Below are 23,613 nucleotides of genomic sequence, written 5' to 3'. Positions count from 1 at the left end.
GCAGTTATTATACCATTATTTGGTCAAGTATACGGCAGTTATTGCATCATTACTCGGGGAAGTATACGGCAGTTATTACATCATTATTCGGAAAAGCATACGGCAGTTTTTACATCGATATTTGTTGAAATACACAGCAGTTACGGCATTGATATCTTCAGTTCGTGTTGGCATGTTTTGCGTGTTTAGAGATCCTTGTGTAGCTGTTCTTGTATTGTTTTTGAAAGAATCTGTTTATTTTCTGTGACATTCAATATGGACGTTTCATAAAGCACTGAAACAATCTGCTTTTTCTCTATGACATTCAATATGGACGTTTCGTAAAGCATTGTTCGGCTATTCCTACTAAATACTCCAATAGTATAAAAAAAAACGTGAAGAAAAAAGGAAAGAGAATCGGGAAAAATATTAGCAAATGACCCAAGACAGACTTCGACTATGTTATGTAAAACATAACTGAAATAGATATATGACGTATTTAATTTGCCGAAAGCAAAAAAAAAAAAAAAAATACATAGAAACGAAGTTCGACGAATAGTAATTCCTAATCCACTTTTAAGTAAATGTGGAACAGTCTCAGTATTAGGAATCCATCATAATCCAACAGTAGCCGTATTTGAGATTATATCAGCTTATTAAAATGCACCAATACATTAATACCAAGAAAACTAAATGTTAATTTAGTAAAATAAAATGAAAAGCTAATATAAATCGTTTTAAAAGCACTACTTTGCTATAGTTTCATCCGACATAAATTTAAACTAGTTTTACATTCAAAATTCAAAATGTAATACTTATGTCATACAGATCTTCCATGTAAACATTTTATGAATACATTTGTTAAATTCAGATAACTTAGAGCCATTAAACAATTAAAAGTTGCAACTTTATTAAACACATATAACTTTGTTTTGTTTTTAACTAGAAAGAATTCACTAAAACATACCATGTCACCTGCGTTACCACGACAACAAGTGCGAACAATATCACAAGAAGTCGTCTACACCAATGCTCCCTCATCTTTGACATGATGACTGGCAGCGCCGACTACCGGAACTCGAATATAACTGAAAATAAACAGAAATACATACATACATAAAATATATACGTTACCTAAAAAATATCAAATGTTAAAGACACAACGAATGAGATATTAAGGTATCAGAATAAAAAATGGTTTGAGGATATAAGGAGAAAAGGAGGTTCCAAAATTTAATAGACACACTGTGTTATTCCTTCATATTCTTTCGTTTCAGCTCTGCAAGTAATAAATATTTTTTAAGATAAGTGCGACTAGTAGTTGGTGTTAGCTCATTTTTAGATGCTTTTCGTTAGGAACACTTTGTTAAATATTATAACTATAATACAAAGTAGAGAAGCGTGACCTATAGATTAACGGTTAGAATAAGCGCTTTGGGTGTTTTATAAAAGTGATGGTCAAATCCCATTAACAGGTCAGAGAAGAGTTGTCCAAGGATTGGCGGAAGGTGCTGTTCACAATCTGCCTTCTATTATAGTCTATCAGTTAAAAATTGGAGACGGCCGTGAATAGTTTGTGTAGTTTTGCGCGAGAAGTTAAAAAAACACACAATTTTTTTCTGAATCTTATGTAAATTAATTATATTTACAAATATTTAACACTGAATATATGAGAAATAAAAAGATAGTCAATAAATATGAACAAATCAAATGGTTTTAAGTACCTATCGTATGAAAGATAATTTCAGTTTAAAATGTTTACAAAAAATGAAATGATAAAATACTGTATTCCTCAAAAAATTGCACAATAACAAGCTGTAAAAATACTGTTTGAAAATATTGCACAATAACAAGCTGTAAAAATACCGTTTGAAATAATTGCACAATAACAAGCTGTAAAAATACTGTTTGAAAATATTGCACAATAACAGCTGTAGAAATACCGTTTCAAAGAATTGCATAATAACAAGCTGTAAAGATACTGTTTCGAAATATTGCACAATAACAAGCTATAAAAATACTGTTTCAAAGAATTGCACAATAACAAGCTGAAAAATACTGTTTCAAAATATTGCACAGTAAGAAGCTGTAAAAATACTGTTTCAAAATATTGCACAATAAGAAGCTGTAAAAACACTTTTTAAAAAATTGCACAATAACAAGCTGTAAAAATACTCTTTGCCCAAACAGTGAGATATTAAACATTCCTAGTCTAGACAATTACTTACGTTAGACTTACCGCTGGGCTACATGGAGACACACAGAAAGAGGTGTATAATAAGACAAAAGTACAAGAAATGAACTATAATGTACTTCACAGAGAAACAAGAGGTTCGTTCTAACGCACAGCTTATGTGGTGAAATTTGATTCACTATTCTTTATAGGATGTACGTGTTGAGAAAACGACTTAGTTTGAAATGATCTTCAGAAATGCTGACGTGAGACACAGTTTGTTCGTTTTTAAGCACAAAATTACTCCGTGGGCTTTCTGTGCTGTGCCCACCACGAGTACCGAAACCCAGGTTTTTTTAGCGTGAGAAGACTTACCGCTGAGCCCCTGAGAGTGAAGGGGTGAGTGACACCGTTTTCCGAGGAAAGCATATAAAGTAGTATACGAGTCTTTGTATCAAAATTAAAAAGAAAAGTGTGGGTTTGAGTTTTAAGTAATACACACGGTGTCGGCTACTCGTCTCTAGTAAATAAAGCAGAACTGAAAGGAAAAGTACATTCTAAACAATGACATATAACAAGACAAAATTACAAGAAAGAAACTTAAATGTATTCCTAAAATCGATCTATAAACAGGATGAAAATACAAGAAATAATTACTGCATGCTTAATCTTATCACGTATAAATATGACAAAGCTACAGACAACAAAATATTGCATGCTCCAAGCAGTCATCAGTACAGAATATTGTTTACGGCCTAATATATCGTTAACAGCGAGAGTGCCTAACTGTTGAGACACTGCATTATAATCTTTATAACTATAAGACAGTATGTTATATGGACTAGGTTCAGTTTGGTTTGATTTTAAGTTCTCATCAGAACTTAAAAAATACTTAAAAACACCAACCTCTCTTCCACACCCCAGCTTCTGCCATTTATAATAAAATAATAGTTTAAAGAATATACACATTCATTTAACTGTTTCAAAATTAATTACATATAATGTAGATAATTTTGAACATATTGTACAGTTAAGTTAACGACTTCACAAAAACTTAAACCACAAAGAAACTGGACGAAGGGAAAATCATGGAACTTCATCGTAGTCTATATAATGATGTATATATATATATGCGCTATAATTACATACATTAAGCTTTTGTCGTGTAAAAATCTATCGTGAAAATTGTATCTTTTTTTTTCTTATAATATTAGTAGTGGAATGTCAGCTACAAGACATACAATACAAAACTAAATTCTTGTTTTCAATTCCGGAGCTTAATTTCTTTTGAAAACAAAAATAACTGTAGTGCAGAGATTATTAAGGGAAGCTACATTCTAACTTCTCGTGATGTCTGCTGCTGATTATGTGGCCTATACAGAGGGTTGTCAGTTCTGTTTCAATATCTGTGAGTTGACGGCTGTCACACTGCACGCTCATTAGGAATGCCAGGCCTAACCTGTAATTTGTTTCTAGTGTAACATAAGCCAAATGCAGACTCATACGCTTCTACATTTCTACAGGCTGCCAGCAATGTTCGACCATTAGTTTGAAGTTTGGAAGCGGAAATTGGTGCCGCGAGAAACATACAACATTCTACAGCTTTCAAACTTTGTCAATGCTAGCAATTATGAAGTACCAAAAGGAGTCACAGCCAGCTACAGAAATAGTCTTCGTTTGGTTACATATGTTTTTTTTCGTTCTGTATTTATAGATAAATATAAACAAATCCTGACAATTATTGAACAGTGATCGTCTCACGCTCTTATAATTTAAGTGTTATTGCCAAATAATTAGACTACAAATTGGGTTGTCACTGTTGTTTTCACAATGGGTTATCCGAACTCAGTGAGGAATCGAACCTCGGGTTGGGGCATTGTAAGTCCGTAGACTTACCGGTGACCCACCAAGGGACTGCACATTGGGCTATTATTGTTGTTTTCGTAGTGTAAAGCAATATAATGGGCTATCTGAGCTTTGCCACTCGTTAGCAATCGAAACTCGGATTTGGTCGTTATAAGTCAGTAATCTTTCCGCTGAACTGCCTGGGAACTACACACTGGGACATGCTATGTTTAAAGGTTGAAAGTGTGTTATCTATAAATGTTGTTCTATCCTACATAAATGGAGAAAAAAAAACCTTGTGATACTAATTTCAAAATGAAATCAGGCCACAGAGTTCAATAAAAGAATCTCCACCATTACTTACATTTCTTAAGCTGGCCAAAGCCTCATGAGTTATTTTTAGGATTACGAGCGAATATATCGTTAACAGCGAGGGTGGCCAAGCAATGAATCAGTGCATTTCAGTAATTTTAAGTAAAAAATGGTATATTAAATTAAACACAGTCATTAGTGAGTTAGTTTTCAGTTCTGATATACGTAGTTTGGTATGGGAAGAAGTATTGCTTTGGACTGTTCGCAGCGTTTACGTTAAGATAATGTTAACTGCTCGCAGCGTTTACGTTAATATAGGATTAACTGTTCGCAGTGTTAATATACGGTTAACTGCTCGCAGCGTTTACGTTAAGATATAACTTAAACTATACGGCTTAAATTATACGTTATAAACTAAAATAACGCTGTACGTTTTTTTTATTTTAACACAAAATTCCTGTTTAAAGTATACAAACGTTTGTACTCATTTAGTATTTTTTGAGTTTTGGGGGAGATATTACTCCTCCCAAGGATATATTGTCTGGATTTAATTTTCTCTTTGTTCTTTATAAAGCTATTATTGCTACTTTCATAAAAAAATTTAAACGTAACGTGTTGAGTTCAGGAAGTTATAGCCAAAAAGCATGTTTACCTGTAGCTGAATTGATGTATTTTAATTCTGATTACTGGTTGGCAAATCTAATGATATCTTCAGACTGTACTTGATAACTGTTAGTATTTTAAAGGATCATAGCTGGGCGTGAAAATAATTGATAGCAACGTTTTAAATATACCTTTTCTTGGCTTTCAGAGAAATATGAGTTATATTGAAATTAGTATTTAAGTCCTAAGGAGAGGTTGTCTTTCTCTGTGTCTAAAAAAAAATAGAAGAAAAAACATATAATATAGGATCCACACAGTTCTGCCCGAACAAACTATGTCTTAAGTGATCTTTACAAGACTGTTCAAGCGACCTAACCCTTATAGTAGCCACGTCAAGAAGTCAGAGCGGCTGTCGATTTATTGACGCTGACGGCCAAGATCTCTTGGGAGGCATCCCACTTTTCTTCTAAGACCTTAAGTAATTGTCCTGCCGATTGTAAGGTCTCTTGCGTTTTCTCCTATCATCCCGGTGACATTTTGAGCAATATGGTCCTTCAAGAAATAAGCGGAGTGACGACTCAGCTCGTGTGCAATATACCGTTTTGAAGAACAATGTGAGTGATGTTAGTTAGTTTGTAACAATCCCTCGTATTAGTAAAATCTAGAAATATGTCCTACCCCAAATTGAAGGATTTATTCTATACTCGACAAAAACTCTTCACACAACCACCCAAATAGAAGTTAGATGTTTCCATCTGATTTATAATAAGTTGAAAGGATAACGTGGCTCAAGGCACTCTATCAACAGTTTCCTTCTTCTGTCCAGCACTGCTAACGTAACATGTTAAAAAATAAAACAACCTCTCACACGAGATAGAGACAGGGAGAAAACAGATGTGGGCACCGGAATGTGGTTAATAACACTGTCAAATGTATAATTATATACAAAAGCATTAGATAACGTATTTTTATAGGCCGTTTAATTCTCTCAACTAGTCGTTTACTTTTGTTTAAACGCAAAGCTGCTCAATGAGCTATCTGCGCTGTGTCCCCATTGCAGGGATGGAACTCAGATTTTAGTGTTGTAAGCCATCAAGCTTACCGCTGAGACACTGGGCTGTTCGACGATATATGAAATTATCGCAACTGAAAAATATTATATTTTGGAAAAGTTCATCAATCCTGCACTCATTTCTACATATTCCTAATAATCACATTTTCGCCATTTTAATCACATTTTATTAAAAGGAAGACAAACGGAAGGTTTAACTTGATTATTGGACAGTTGATAATGTATAAAAAATATTAAATTAATCTTTCCGAAAAAAAAAGTCACCATGTTTTCCAAATTGGAAATGTTTCTTGTTTTACTTTTATTTATTCTTGTATACACATTTGCAGATTTGGCGGAGAGGTTAGTTACCGAATGTGAATCCGAGGTTTCACAGTTCACGACGCATTACCGCAAAATTGTACTACGAACTATGGGGACATTGGTGAGCTATTAGAGTGATTGTCTACTATTTGATCAGACAAGAGTTGGCAGGGGGTGTTGTTGACTGTCTTTTTCTCTAGCGTATCGGATCAACTTTGGAGAAGGCTATGCGCACATAGCTCTTGCGTAGTATTGAGCGAAATTCTGAAATCAACGAATAGACGTAAATGATTATAATTCTTTACCCATCAATCACGTAGCGACAAACATGCACAGGTAAAACCGATTTGTACGTCTGACTTGAGGCGAGGAACTTCGAGAAGTTTAAAATTCAATTTGTGAGCTAATGGCCAACTAGACCAGCAAAAATAGACAACATAATTCACTAATGGTAAATGTTACGCACACCCTCAGACGAGAATGGAATATGAAAGACAGGTTCTATGAAATTGACCATAGCAATCTTCACAAAATGTCACGATAGAGTCCGAAGGTTTTTCATAATATTCAATAATGGCATTCTTACAGGGCGTAAGCCTTTTGGATAATGAACGTTTCTAAAAAACATGCAATCTGGCTTTTGTCACTTTTAGTACTAATGATGTTAAATGAGCGTTTCAATAAGAATAGTGTTCCTTTGCGAAATACATTTGAGCAAAGCTAAAACATAATTAGGTTTGGTATTTTCAATCTGAACCACACCTTACGCGACACATGGGCTAAACGGCCAGTTCAGGAAACCCAGGGTTCAGACATAACTGTCTCAAATTTGGAATTGCTAACCAGAAGAAGAAGGGTATTCGCCACAGATACTACTGTTCTTAACCGAATAGGAAATTAATTATAACTTTTAAAATCGTCCTCAGCTTAAAGCGTGAAGAATGTTCGGCCACATATCGCAGGCTCGAACTTTAGACCTACCGATCCGCAGTCTTTAAGGTTATACATAGGCACAAATTCCAGTAGTTGTGTGTATGTGTGAATCTCCTTACCCTGAGTTTGAACTATTTATTATTCATGAAATGTACAAACTACGAAATATAACATCCCGATCTCTCTCCTACAACTTTACGAAATAATGTGAAGTTGGGGCGAGCGTGACCTAATGGTTAGCGTGCTCAAACTGTGAATCCGAGGATTCGTGGTTCACTGTTCGCCACAGTGTAAACTTGCTTCGCACTTTGGGGCTATATGTGCGTTAGAAAAGTGATGGTCAAATCCTACTATTAGGTCAGACAAAACGTAGCCCCAAAATTAGCGGTGGATGTTGCTGGTTAGCTATCTTCCATCTATCAATTTAAAATTAGATACAACTAGGCGCAGATAGCCCTTTGTATAGTTTTGCGCATAAAACGTGAAACAAAACAAAAAATCGGTTTATAAGTATTACAGGAAAGCGAAATAACCAGAGTACAGGTGGTTAATTTAACTTGCCACTTTTTAAGATGTAACGGAAACAGTTAAGTTCTGTTAACAAACTATTAAGGTAAATTATTCTGTTTTCAGTTGTTGTTTTTCATTAAAAAAACACGTGGTAACTTACTTATCAGAAGCTTTGCCATCGCATAACACGTGATATATTGTTGTTTTAGTGAAAAGTATATATATTTTATGTATGTCTCCAAGTTCTAGCTATATTTGTATTGTTGGTTTAAAAGTTCACTCCCACGGTTAAGCGTTGAAAAAATGTTTCGGTTTCCAGTACTTATTATATTCTTTATGCATGAAGTGCATCTTATATCGTAAACACATATTATTTAGTTTTTTTCAAACTCATTAGCATATGTATACTTCATAAGCATTTGTTAAATAGAATTACAAAACATCGGTACTAATTTGATATCATATATATATTGTGTTCATTTTTAAATACGTTAATCAAAATATTTTGTAGAGACAAGAGATTTACTCATTTCTAGCGCCATCTAGTATGTTTGTTGTATTTGGAATTTAAACCAAAGTTTACATGCTCCGAAATGACGATCAAATTTATTGAATTTAGGAACTGTTGAATCGTAATTCTATTCTAGCTTGGAATGACAAAGAGAAAACAACTCTTTAAATAAATTCCTGAAAGAATGATTCTGATTTATAAAAAAAAAGGTCAGAACACAGCCGGAAAGACTTATCTTTCTCGCTTAATCGACCCATAGAGATTTAAAATAACGTTAAGCAGCTCACTATTGACTAGGTTTTCTGTGAATGTGATTAGGCTAAAGGAGAACCCTAATAGACAAAGAACGAATCAGTTTTCCATGTTACTGCTGCTCGTGAATGTGCGTGATAACTTACTGAGCGACGTGTTCCGTGATGAACAATGTTTATAAGATATTACACAGTTATCGAAAGGGCAGTTATGTGTAAACCATTTTCAAATATTTAGAATCGGAAGCAGAAGCTTATTTTCAGTATTTACGTGACGGTCTTGCCTTTTGGGTTTGTATGTAACTTCTCCGTGAAGTGAAAGAAAATTCATTACACGATACGCTGTTAATGGAGAATCAGATTTCCCTGTAGTGCTTGGTGTTTTGATGTTGAGCGCGAGTCTTGCGATAATAGCAAACTAACTATAGTAGTAAGAAAACTGCCTTGTTTTGTCGACGTTTAATGTTATGATAAGGTGTTAGAAATTAGGACGACAGTTATGAATGTAATCTAATTAAATATGCTAAAGGTAACCTTAGGTTATCCAAAACAGGGATTTAAAAAGAACGAAACATCGTGCATAATATCACTTCATGGAAGGTGTTTAACGTGTGTTCGCCTCTATGAATATGCCTTTTTTAAATCGCCTCCTTATTATAATATATTTTCTATGGTTAATTGCTGGAGGATTATCTGAGAAAACTGTGCAGCTTGTGCAGAAAATGCTAATTATCATTGTGCACTGAGAAACTGTGCAGCTTGTGCAGAAAATGCTAATTATCATTGTTCACTGAGAAAACTGTGCAGCTTGTGCAGAAAGTGCTAATTATCATTGTGCACTGAGAAAAGTGTGCAGTTTGTGCAGAAAATGCTAATTATCATTGTTCACTGACTCTATAAACGTTAAACACAAAAACCCATTTCTATTTTGTTTTCTTTTTTTCTGAAACAAAAACAATGTGTGCTCTAATTACGCTAAGTTGTATGTTTTATTTGGGATTTTAAAACATAAAAATAATTACACTCTCACTTGTACAAATATGCTAATAAACACTTTCAACTTCAGTAACAAATCGATGTATTATTATAAATAAAGTACCATTCTGATTAAGGCTTAAATAATTTACAACTATAAGTTCTCATGAAAACTCTTTGTGTTTCATCCTAATGTAAAACATATGATCAGCAACCTATCTTTAGGGTCAGATGTGATCCAAGCGTGTGGGGCTGTGAATCGTAGGGTTCAGATTCGAAACACCGCTGAACATGTTCAATACTTTCAGCTATAACCGCATTATAAATGTGACATTCAATCCCATTATACTGTCCAAAGAGTCAAGAAAAACCCTTGAGGCGGAAAGTGCTGCTAGGTGGTAGTTTTTCCTTTGGTCAGTAATTTAAAATTGGGGTTCTCTGACCTGACCGTTTAGCCCAGATTTGCGTAAGGTGACGTTAAGATTGAAAATTCCAGAATTTTTAGCATGTTTAATATATGAAATTATACGATTTAGTTCAGTAGAAATCCAATTCAGATCTTTCGGATAAGGAATCGATATTAGGATTAATAATCTTTCAAAAATTATCACCTTCTTTTTGATCGACGTAATAACCTGTCTTTTGTATCAAACAGTTTAATAACTTGTTATGTGCAGCTAAAAACTAATGAACCATAATCTGAAACCATATCTTACTGATTAAGTTTCAAATTACCTATCACAACAAGCCGGGTAGATTTATGATTCTAGTGTACTTGACAACCATATCTCACTGATTAAGTTTCATGTTACCAATCAAACAAGCCGGGTAGATTTATGATTCTAGTGTACTTGACAATCATATCTTACTGATTAAGTTTCATGTTAACTATCACAACAAGCCGGGTAGATTTATGATTCTAGTGTACTTGACAACCATATCTCACTGATGAAGTTTCATGTTACCAATCACAACAAGCCGGGTAGATTTATGATTCTAGTGTACTTGACAACCATATCTCACTGATTAAGTTTCATGTTACCAATCACAACAAGCCGGGTAGATTTATGATTCTAATGTACTTGACAACCATATCTCACTGATTAAGTTTCATGTTACCTATCACAACAAGCCATATAATGGATATTTGGGGTGATATTCAAGACCCAGATAGTGGATATTTGGGGTGATATTTAAGACCCAGATAGTGGATATTTGGGGTGATATTTAAGACCCAGATAGTGGATATTTGGGGTGATATTCAATAACTTTTATTTATAGCAGGTTAGTATAGTATATAATACTATATTTCTACAATAAAACTTAGCGCTTGCTCTCAATATTTTGCTATCGTGTGCCTTTTGAAATATTTCATTTGTTATGGCTTTTTTGGGAATATAAAACTACAATATCACATTTTAATGACAAGAGCAAGAAAAAGAAAAATTGTCTAAAAATGGCCCAAAGTACTTATTTCCAGAAACAATGTTTTGAACTAATGCATTTCCCACGTCAGCAGAACCAACGAAACATGTTACAAATATTTTTATTTCTTGCTTTCGAAGTTCACATCTCATGCTGTGTTGTAGCCTACAGCGTGCACAAGTCTTCTTGTGATTCATGGCGAGCACACATTTTACGGACGTCACGACAATAGGATTGCAACGTTAAGCGTCCCTTATGTGACTTCAGTTTAGTGTCCACTGACTGACTGACAGACAACACACTATTGTATAGTGGTGCGAGTGGTTAAAACAGGTGACCCATCCAGGCGGCCTTTGGCCCCCCTTTCTGGGAAACAAGGAGAAAAGAAACAGTAACAATGGCCATAACAGTACAATCAGAAGTGTTTTTTTTAGCAGAAACCATATTCTTTGGAAAGGTAAATATTGAAAACAAGAGAAAAGTAGATCATAAAAATAATAAATGATATAATAGATTTGGTCTTCAAAACTGAAATAAATAAAAAGGTCGAAGCCTCATACTTCTTGGAAAAATAATTCAACATTTAATAATAAAAATGTGAGGTCATAATAAGTTTGAGTTCGCAATCGAATACTAACAAGTGTAGCTTCATCATCTAATAACAACTAACGTAGTTTCATCACGTAATAATCAATTCATCATCTAATAACAACTAACGTAGTTTCATCACGTAATAATCAATTCATCATCTAATAACAACTAACGTAGTTTCATCACGTAATAATCAATTCATCATCTAATAACAACTAACGTAGTTTCATCACGTAATAATCAATTCATCATCTAATAATAACAAGTGTACATTCATCATCCAATAATAGCAAGTGTACTTTTATCATCCAATAATAACAAGTGTACTTTCATCATCTAATAACAACTAACGTAGTTTCATCACTTAATAATAATTTCATCATCTAATAATAACAAGTGTACATTCATCATCCAATAATAACAAGTGTAGTTTCATCATCTAATAATAGGTTCACCATCTAATAATAACAAGTGTACTTTCATCATCTAATAACAACTAATGTAGTTTCATCACGTAATAATCATTTCATCATCCAATAATAACAAGTGTAGTTTGATCATCCAATAATAACAAGTGTAGTTTCATCATCTAATAATAATAAGTGTACTTTTATCATCTACTAATAGATTCATCATCTAAGAATAAGAAGTGTGAGTTAGTCATCTAAGAACAACAAGTGTAGTTTCATCATTTAATAATAACAAGTGTAGTTTCATCATCCAATAATAACAAGTGTAGTTTCATCATCCAATAATAACAAGTGTAGTTTCATCATACAATAATAACAAGTGTAGTTTCATCATCTAATAATAACAAGTGTAGGTTCATCATCCAATAATAACAAGTGTAGTTTCATCATCCAATAACAGATTCGTCATCTAAGAACAACAAGTGTAGTTTCATCATCTAATAATAACAAGTGTAGTTTCATCATCCAATAATAACAAGTGTAGTTTCATCATACAATAATAACAAGTGTAGTTTCATCATCTAATAATAACAAGTGTAGGTTCATCATCTATTAACAAGTTTATTTTAAGGAATACTGTCTACGACATTTGTATCGGCTAGTTCTTAGATTAATAATACCTATACAGGTATTGTAAAATAGATGGTTTCCTAATTTCTGTCAAAAATTGAATCTACAAACTCACAACTTATATTTCGTATATTTGGTGTGTGTTTTTCACATTAGTACACAGTAGATTTAAATGTAATTATTATTTTTTACGTCACTGGAAAAACTTACAAAAGGAAACGAGCCATGTTACTACTGGCCAACGAGTTTGTGGTTGGTTTGGCTCCTCTGTAAGTCTAATATTTAAACAAGCTTTGCAAATGCAATGACATTTTTCGTAACATCAACTTGTGTCCAACCACAAAATATTTATTAAAAATAAACACTAGTTATCTAACGAGAGGCTATGAAATAAGATATAGTCTAAAAGTCTTTCGACTGTGAAATAATACTCCGTTAACATCTTTCATTGTACTGATTGAATAATACCAATATATGCCAGAATTTTATCGAATAGTTAAACAAACTTAAATACGAAGATGCACTTTTTCTTGATTATATTTCGAAATGAAAGTGTTCCACTTTATTTACATGTAGATAAGTTAAGTGTATTGCATGATAATTTCACTGTTTTCCATGTGTTTTTTTTCAATCTTATAAATGTAACTTCAGCTTTAGTAAACGAGTTATTATTATAGTCTTTAAAACAGAAAACATATTACTGTTTTTTGTTCTTAGTTTATTATTTTAAAGGGAACTTAATGCATAATTTTATTCATACATCTTTGAGTTTTTACTGTGACGTGATAAACAATGACACGGTTAATATTGTTTTAGTAAAGGCAGTAAAATTCACAAACATTTATTAAGGTTAATGTATAAAATACACAAACATTTATTAAGATCATATGTATAAAATACACAAACAGTTTTCCAGATTGAACACCTAATATATACAGATATTTGCTCAGATCAAGCATTTATTATGCACGAAGATGTTTACTCAAATCAAACAGAAAATACAAAGATGTTTGATCAGCTCAAACACCTAACATATACAGATGTTTGCTCTCAGATCAAAAACAAAAACACATATATTTACTCGGATCAAACGTTAAAGATAAAGATTTAGAGAAAAAACAATAACTTCTCATTGCTTATTTATCGAGAAATTAATCTAAAAAGCAACAAAGGTTAAAAGCAACTTTGATACTGGAATTACTGTAGTGAGCTCTTTGTAAACTATGTTCGCACAAGCATGGATATTGATATGCAGGTAGTAGTTTCGTATGGTGTTTTTCACACACACACCCAAATTCTAGTCTGGACACCGGTTAAGCATGTTTTGGGGATTCGAACCCGCGACCTGCAGATTGCAAGTCGAGTGCCCTAACCACCTGGCAATCCCGGGCGATATGTTTTAGAGCGGTACATAACCTTTATATGTTTAATTTGGTGTGTATTGAATAGTTTAGGATAAGCAGGAGACCTTTACTGAGAACAAATTAGTATACTGTTATAACCGTATTCCGCACTAACGTAGTTATTAGTTATATTACAAAGTTTGTTTGTTTGTTAAATGTTGTGCAAAGTTTCTCGAGCGCTATCTGCGCTAGTCGTCTTTAATATAGGAGAGATAGAGTAGGGAGAAGACAGCTCTCACCTACACCCACCACCAAATCTCGAGCTACTCTTAACAACGAATAGTGCGATTCACCAAAACCTTATAACGCCCCCCATGGCTGAGAGGGCGAGCTTGTATGGTGGAGAGATTCGAACCCACGATCCAGAGAGCGTAATTCGAGCGCCCTAACCCCCCCAGGTATGTCTCGTCTTATCATAAAGAGTGCAAGGCATATAAAGGACAACTTACCTCACATTTTCAGATTTCGGTGCGCTATAAGAGTGACAGACAATTACGTTATTCGATTGTAGGCCGGGCAAAGCTCTTATGGTGGGAAACACTGCTGACTGGTTGCCTTTTTTCTTATCAAAATTAAAGACGTATCTACCTGAGCTTTGTTGACCTCCGATTCGTCCATTTAGCCAGTGTGCCATTCAAGTAACAAATATCGATACAATTACCTACTCCGTAAAGTACAAACAAGGAAGACAACATTCAAGTAACGAAATATACAGGATTGAGTAGGTAATATTAAAAATATTTTGAACATCTAAATCAGCAGGTCACATGACAATTAGCCAGCCGATATAATGTTACAGTAGAACGACATGTATCAAAACTACATTTTAATTTTGTTTGGTGTGACCAAGGTAGTGTGATGCCACTGAAAATTGGGATCTTTTGGACAGGGCATGTAACAGCTTTTCCCGACGTAAAATTTTCATGTAATAAGATGATAATGATGTATTCGCAGCGGTGTTTAGAATTTCTAAAACGTAGATATGCTTTATAATTTATGGTATAGGAAAAAAATAAGAATACGGATCAACTTAAGGTACCAGGACCACCCCCAAAGAGACCAGTAACAAATCGCACTCCAGCTGTGTTAAGCAAAACGCTGTGTTTTGTAACAGTTGAGATCCCATAAACACAAAGGTCAATGTCAAAAGCCGATAACGTGATCCAGGCAATAGTACACAACATGATAACGAAGGTTCCCCGTCAGAAAAAGCGACACAAGTTGTTCCCACGACATAAACATATCTATGTCTTGATACCTGTAACAAACCTCGTGCCATTTTGTTCCAGTCGGTGGGTGAAAAAATTTCCAAAAGTAATACACAGCAAGTATAAAAACATTTTCGATGAAATTCACAGTCATTCCTGAATTCTGCGTCATGGTCAAATTAGGAATCAAGAGAGTGGATAAAAAGCTCAAGGAGAGCTCTTCTTGATACTAGACCAATGTTTTGGCCTCTTTGTACCACACAGAAATACCGACTTTGTACAGAAACGAGGTCAACAGGATATGGATTCACCAAGTCAAAAGGCTTTTAGAGAATGAAACGGATATTCATATGAAGATTTACCAGTGAAGTTTCAGGATGCATGGCCTATAGATTTTTATGGGATGGTAGGAAACCGTCATCCTCGCGCACCAGGTGGATTAGGGAAAGCATGCAAGAAGGAAAGTGTGCTTTGGGCATAATAGCCTTACAGTGAAGCCTTTTGTAATGGAATTTAAACTGCAGGTCTATTGTCAAGATAGAGCATGACTGGGCGAGGCGACAAGGACTGTGACGACGTGGTGATGCTATAACGTTCTAAGCCATCTGTATAACAAACAAAGCGCTTTTATAAGAAAAAGTATTGATTTTTGTCAGTGATCTATAATACGAAAGTAAATTTTTCAATTTAACAGCTCAGCAATAACACCGTGGACTGCCAAAGAAAGATCGATTTTATAGCTTTAAGAATGTATTGTCTTGATTTTTATTTTTGATACAAACCACCTTATCTCATGTCAAAGTCTTATTTGCTTGTTTAGAAGAAGGGAAGATACGCATTAATATCACCTTAGTAACACGAAGGGGCGTGGGTATATATAGTCGCAACTCGCATTGCAAACACGGCACTCGTCTTCACAGCCACACCTTCAATATGTCGGCTCATAACACGCCTTATGCTCGACCGGATCGCGTGTTCCCTCCTTTTTCCCTCTCTCTCTCACACACACAAACTTAGAGGGTCAGAGAAATAGAGGCTATTTTGAGAAAAGCTTCATTATGCTTCCAGACAATGAGATATGACACATCAGATCCTGAACCGCTCTCATCACATCCTGAAAGCTCTTAGATCCAACAAGCATTGAGTCAAGAGCAGCCCTAGATTGTTTCCGTTGCCATGGAGATTATCAGTCGATAGCCATAACTAATATCCCACAAACGCAACTTCGGCATACAGACGCTGTATGTCTTCATGTCGCCTTTTTAAAGTCTTCCCTCCCAATTCTTGCTTGTTATTGTTTCCATACTCTTGTAGTCAATGATGTTTCCATGTCTACCGATTTATAACGTATTTAATATCAATAAATAACATCCACACACATATATATATTTATTTATTTACATTCTGAATTCCGAGAACAAACAATACACGACACAAAACTTCTCTATATCTTCAATAATACAGATATCAGCTGTTCCGCTATAACATCTCGGATTACAACGTTCTGTGTAATGACAGGAACAGTTTCTGGTATAGAAAGTTGTTAAAATGTCGACGTTAAATCATATCTACGCCCCAAAACGAAGCATCGCTAAATCTTCACACGGACTTGAAGAAACGAAGACACAGAAGCTATGGAAGTATCGGATTTTACTGCCAAAGTCGCGAAGTGCACGTAATAAAGAAGAAGAAAATATACGTCCCGTGCCACTACTTTCTCGTTACACCAAACAAGCAGATGTAATGAAATATCCGGATTTTTTTTTTTTTCCGAAGTAAGATTTTGTATTGAAACATATCATTTTCTGTCACTTGAGGGATCGTTTTAAAGTTGTAGCTGTGTAAACGTCGTTTGTCTTTCCTAATTCACAATCCTTCTGTACGAAACTGCTGGGCAAGAAGAGTGTTTATTGTCATCGTGCTGAGTTTCCAATTCCTTGTCGTGACCATACTGAATTTTATACTCTTGAGAATCATCCCGAATTTTATACACCTAAAAAAGATTGTACTTGAGGGGGGTGTTGATCAATTTGTTGTCCTTATCATGTCGAACTGTATACATTCAGAATTTCACCCACTTAAGGAAGACGGTACTGGGGGGTGATCAATTGGTTATCGTGATCATGCCGAAAGATGAAAGATGTCTTATGCTTATCTTATGCAGAATATGAATAAAATAAGAAATCAATAAGAAAAGTTACGGTTGAAAGTGTATTAGAAAAAGTTACTAGAAAAAGAGATTACACTGTGAGAGTATTGTTATTCTACAATGTGAGAGTATTGTTATTCTACAATGTGAGTGTATTGTTATTCTACAATGTGAGAGTATTGTTACTCTGTATAAAACCAGTGCTGGTTCAGTCTGTTCTTAACAGTTCAAATGGACTAGAATGAAGTAACTATTCACCATGAATAACTATACTGACACTGTACGAGTTTTATTTTGAGTCTCGAGGTCTCTCAAGGTAACTTAGGTGCTCATACATCATCGGTGATTCTCGGGCAGATTTACCAGGTGGCGCTTCTTTCCTCTCCACGTAGAGGTCTCTAATTGAGCAGTTAAAGAATAGAGGGAAACAGCTAGTCAACAACACCCATCTATTCTTTTACCAGCGAATAGTGGGATTGACCATCACATTATTACGCTCTCATGGCTGAAAGGGCGAGTATGTTCGGCGATCTGCACATTGTTAGATGAGCGCCCTAACCACTAGGCCATGCTATGCCATGATATCATATAATCCATAAAATTAAATATCAAATATTACATAACTTATATGATGCATTCATATTGATAGACAGTTTAAAGAAAAGTTTGGCTTAAACATTTGCTATCATCAGTCACAAGTATTTCTGCACTTTTAAGTACTGTTGAGAAAGAGAGTGAAAAACGACGTGAAGTTGTATCGTTTTGATAGTTACGGAATTGTTTACATGCTAACAAAATATGTTTCAATAAATTGTATCTTTAGTATTGAAATGATAAGAAAACTTGAAATATATATGTGCACAAGTGTAGCATGGACACCGGTCTTCTCTTTAGGATTACATAGTAGCGCTTTAACCCCTTTTAGTGAGTTCGCAGTAGCGCTTTTTCTAACACTAACTGTAAAACAGACATAACATAAATTATGAGATGAAGATCTCCATTTTCAAAAAACAAACAATATATATATATATATATATATATATCATAATATAGTTTGTCTCTAAACGTTAAATTACAAGTGTCCTTTCAACTTATGATAAGATTTAATTAATTTTTAAATTAATAACAGTTAATTTACAATATAACTTAAGAAGAATGTAAGAAGCTGTAATACGAATTTTTTCTTTAAATTCTAGCAAAATTGTAAACCAAAATATAATACAGTTTGAGCTTCAGTGGTTCAGTGTTAAGCCTGAAGGCTTATAACGCTAAAAACGGGGTTTCGATACTCGTTTTGGGCACAGCACAGAGAGTCCATTGTACATTTTTAACAACAAACAAATAAAAGCTTTATGACTCCTTTCCTTTCACCAGGAAGTCGCAAAGAAACCGTCAGCAAATCTTGCAGAGTGTCATGTATTCCTCATTAATATTAAAGGAATAATCATGCAGTTGCAGTATTCCTGAATAACCTCTGAAATTCTGTAGTGCAAATAAGATATATATAACTATGTGTACCAAAAAAAACTGTGAGTACCAATTGCTTTAGTCATAAAAATATAAGTTAAGAGATAAATATTCACGCAAGCGCATTGTCTCCCAACATGTAAAAAAAAACACCTCGTCAGTTAAAATAGTTCTATTTATAACATTATTACACCTATTAACTCCGTGTTTTAATTAGCTTCTGTTATGATTTTCTGAAAGTTGATAATAACAGCTATCGTCTTCAGAAGTACATGTTTTCGAGTGTAAAATATAATTTGGTAAGATCAAAATTAAGACACATTACCTACAACTAAAATACCACTTCAGCATCTTTAATGTCTGTAATGAATAGTTTGCATGAATAATTGATACCATGACAAGTAATTAAAGGGGTATAATTTTGATTCTAAAACTCTTAATTTATGATGGTTTAAATACAGTAGAAGGCCCGTGCGCTTGTAAAGTCAATATGCTGCTTCGGCTACCAAGCTTAGCTGCAAACACGTGGTACTCTATTTGCCAAGATTGTAGTTGAAGGAATCATATGTGGACAATATATGTTGTAGAGGGCAGTCCTGTTTGTGTGGTTTAGGAATATTTTAAAGTAAGAGATTTTTGTTTTTTTGTAGTTAAGCACAAAGCTACACAATGGACTATCTGTGCTGTGCCCACCACGGGCATCTAAAGTCTACCGCCTTTCCGCTATCCCATTGGAGTGGGGGAGGGTGGCAAATTAGAAATTACATTTGAAAGTTATATTGCCAGCGCACAAGTAGTTATAATATTCAGGCTGATTCCACATGTTATTAATTAGGCAAAAAATATATCGTATAATACCAATGTCGAATTAGTCAGTTGTATAGCAAATGATTGTTTGTTTGTTTTTTGAATTTCGCGCAAAGCTACACGAGAGCTATCTGCGCTAGCCGTCCCTAATTTAGCAGTGTAAGACTAGAGGGAAGGCAGCTAGTCATCACCACCCACCGCCAACTCTTGGGCTACACTTTTACCAACGAATAGTGGGATTGACCGTCACATTATAACGCCCTCACGGCTGAAAGGGCTACGGTGTGACGGGGATTCGAACCCGCGACCCTCAGATTGCGAGTCGAGCGCCTTACCCACCTGGCCATGCCGAGCCATAGCAAATGAAAATATTAGTCATATTTTGTATCGTCCGTCCAAAAAAATGATTGTCAAAAATAGCTAAGCCTTTTGAGATTTGAGGCAAACTGAATATAAAGTTTTGTTTGTCTAAACTCATAACTTATATTTTATTGACGTCATATCAATAATAACTGTGGAGTATTTACGTAAAATCCGCTAGCAGTATTTCTCGAACGCAAAAAGACTCCTACGATATAACCCCCCAGTGGATATCCCTTATAATTGTAGAGCCTGAGATTCGAAGAAAGATATTGAATTTACTATTGAATTTCTTCTTATTCACTTCTTGCATTTAGAGTTTCAGAAAATGCCTATAAGATTGTGGCTCCCTCTGCAGTCTTGTTTGGTAAAACAAAAAAGAATGATAGAGTTTAAAAAATTAAAAGAAGAAAATCTTGATATGCGATTCCTTATTTTATAGCCATAATATTTGAAAAATATTTGTTTCTAGAACAATCAGCAGTAAAAGGGGCTAAACATTTTACTGGTAATAAGCTTTATATGAAAATATAAAGTTTGTTATGTGTGAATTTCGCTCAAAGCTACACGAGGGCTATCTGCGCTAGCCGTCTCTAGTTTATTAGTGAAAGACTAGAGGGGAGGCAGCTAGTCATCACCACCCACCGCCAGCTATTGTGATAGTCTTTTACTAACAACTAGGGGGATTGATCGTCACATTATAACGCCCCCACGGGTGAAAGGGTGAGCATATTTGGTGGGACGGGGATTCGAACCAGCGACCCACAGATTGTGAGCCGAGCGCCCTAACCACCTGTTTGTAGTGAAGCACAAAGCCACTATAATGGGCTATCTGTGCTATTCCCATCGTGGGTATCGAAACCTGATTTCTAACATTATAAGCTTTCAGATTTACTGCTGAGCCACCGGGAAGTTTGTAAGAAGCAAACACATTTATTCTTCATTTCTAATTTTTATCTTAATATTTATGTTGGTCGAAATATACTTATACTATAATAAAGTATACCGTTTTTTAATTGCAGGGGAGCATCCGAGGGCTCAGTAGTTAGTTTGAGGGCTTATAATTCTAAACTTTGGATTTCGATCCAGTGTGGTGAGCACAGCGCCTATGTATCTTTGCACTTAAAAAAACAACAACTTAAACTGGAAATATGGGGGAAATTACTAATAAAAGTTAAAAATGAATGTTTTATTTCACACTATAAATCATCTTGTACATAATGTAGACTGATGATGGGTCTGACAAAGGTTCCAGGTAAAACTAGCCTAATCGTATGTTATACACTACCGTTTAGAATAAATACATGAAATGTAAGACTTTTGTTATCACCTGATGTTTTGCCAATGTGACTGTGAAAATGTGGTATAGGCACACAAGAGCATGAAAGAAGCTTTTCATACTTGTTTGTTGTAAACGATTTTGACTTGAAGATCACGTGACAAGTTAAGTAGGTCGCTCTTCATTAACAACAAATTTATTTCACGCTGTGATATAGCTCAAGGCTCTTGCTCAGGTTACGAGTATGAAATTGGTTTTGGAGAGGAAACTTTGCAATAATCCTTTTTTCGAGGAAAGTAAAACATAACAATCCATAATGGAAGAGAGCCAGTGATAGGATTTGCTTCTATAATAAGCCTTACAAATATTAGAAAAGTCACGCATGTTCTTATGATCAGAGAATAATGTCCTTGAACTGTCATTACGGAATATCAATATCAATTATCCGATGCAAATAACTCCTACAAGCAAATGTTCAGTACTTTAATAAACTAGAAGACACTAATTAATATGTAATTAATTAGAAAACAGGGGAAAATAGTGTACAACAAAGCCCATTATAAAACATTTTCGCGATTTGTTACTTATAACATAGCATCAAATCATTTAACAACGCCAAAGCAACTCATGTGAAGAAACTTCGTAGTATTACAGAGTTATTTACATTTTCGTACGTAAGCGTACTTTAGTTGTAAGTTTTCTCAGCTAAGTTTTGAAATCTTACTTAAATTTTGAGATGTTTCAGCTAAGCTTTGATATTTTTTACTTACGTGTTGAGATATCTCAGCTAGGTTTTTAAATGTTCTTACTTTAGTTTTGAGCTGTCTCAGCTAAATTTTGAAATCTTTTTACTTAAGATTCGAGATGTCTCGGCTAAGTTTTGAAATTTTCTTACTTTGGTTTTGAGATGTCTCACCTAAGCTTTGAAATATTTTTACTGTAGTTTTGAGATGTCTCACCTAAGTTTTAAGTCTTTTTTACTCTGGTTTCATATTCTAATACTTATGTTTTGAAATGTCTCAGTTAAGTTTTTAAAATTTCTTATTTTAGTTTTGAGATGTATTAGCTAGGTTTTGAAATTATTTTATTAAAATTTAAAATATCTCAGCTAAGTTCTGAATTCTTTTACTTTAGTTTAAGATGTAGCACCAAAGTTTTGAAATCAATTCCCGTATAACTGAGCTGATTAATTTTTATAGATTGCTGAAGTCATTATTATTTTACCTGCTACCTACATTCGCCAAGAAAATGATGTTTGATTAGTATTTTTAAACTCTGTGGACCATATGTATAGATAGTACTTAACTCTAGATTTTAAAGGATGACTATTTTAAGTCTAGGCACGAAGTTAAGAATAACACCTCAGGCATGACTATTAATCAACAGATACTTGCATTTTAATATAAATTTTAGGGCTTCATATATGATTTAACATTTTATTTCAGGTAAAGCCAGCAGTGTTTGCCGTAAGCGAATTATATCAGGCTACAACATACCTTTCCGCCTCACATTACTGCCTCTTTATAATAGTTATTGTTAGAAATTAATAAATATCCATATATATATATAGATCAGAAAAATAAAATCTGTGCGTCTGTTTGTTTGTCCGTTATCGAACTAGTCCTAGGTCGTTAGGACAATCTCAACCAAACTTTGTGGGATGGTAGTTTGAAATAAGGGAAATGTTAATGGTGGGCTAGTAATCCTCTCTACCCCCATTATTGCTGTTATTATTGAGCATTTATTATCTTGGACATAAGTTAACGTCAACTACATTCGTAGATGGTGCCACGTTCTGTACACAAAAGAATAATAAAATTTCTATAACACAATATACACAAAGTGAGGGGGAAAGGGCACACAAACGTATTATATATTTCAGAGAGTGCGCTAGCACCCCCCTATAGAGGAATGCCAGGAAAAAAATGGCTGCCACTACTGGAATACTACATAAACTCAGCTGAAGTCGATACTACAATAGCCACCATAATGCTGATATGAAGAGCCGTTTTTTGAGTTATACCCACTTTCTATTTTGATCCGTGACCTTTCAACTTTGGTCCGTAAGATACTGCTGCGGCCAATGATCGTCTACTAATTAATCACATGAAACCCTATAGAAGGGCATGAAGAGCTGGGTGTTGAAAGCAGTTACCAGAAAGCACCGCTACTGTCACCACTTTGGCTGCTATCTCTTCCTACAAAGTCATCCTGACCATCGCACAATGTATACCATGTTTTAAGTATATACATACTGAGTTCTCAAACTTTATACAGAACTTTTGGTGAGATAATAATGAATACTGTAATAATATAAAATGATAAAACCTATAACTCGAGCACTTTCGAAAAGTGGACCCTTCTTTTTTTTGGGTAAACTGGAGAAGAAAAGGCCACCCTTCCAAAGGGGTCGGCTT

At 34.5% G+C, this 23,613-nt stretch overlaps 1 protein-coding gene across 1 annotated transcript in view; it reads right to left on the bottom strand.

The window, feature by feature from the left end:
- The window catches only part of LOC106473548 (glutamate-gated chloride channel-like), a 163,749-nt gene that overhangs the window by 66,412 nt on the left and 73,724 nt on the right, over positions 1 to 23,613 (bottom strand). The window contains exon 2 of the mRNA XM_022403080.1: positions 947 to 1,067. Coding sequence (XP_022258788.1) covers positions 947 to 1,029 — 83 coding nt within the window. The 5' untranslated portion in view covers positions 1,030 to 1,067. The remainder of the gene's footprint in view (positions 1 to 946; positions 1,068 to 23,613) is intronic.

This window comes from Limulus polyphemus, unplaced genomic scaffold (genome assembly GCF_000517525.1).
Source record: "Limulus polyphemus unplaced genomic scaffold, Limulus_polyphemus-2.1.2 Scaffold131, whole genome shotgun sequence".
Lineage (NCBI taxonomy): Eukaryota > Metazoa > Arthropoda > Merostomata > Xiphosura > Limulidae > Limulus > Limulus polyphemus.
Note: the sequence above shows the minus strand (reverse complement) of the source record. Positions and strands in the feature narration are given on the sequence as shown.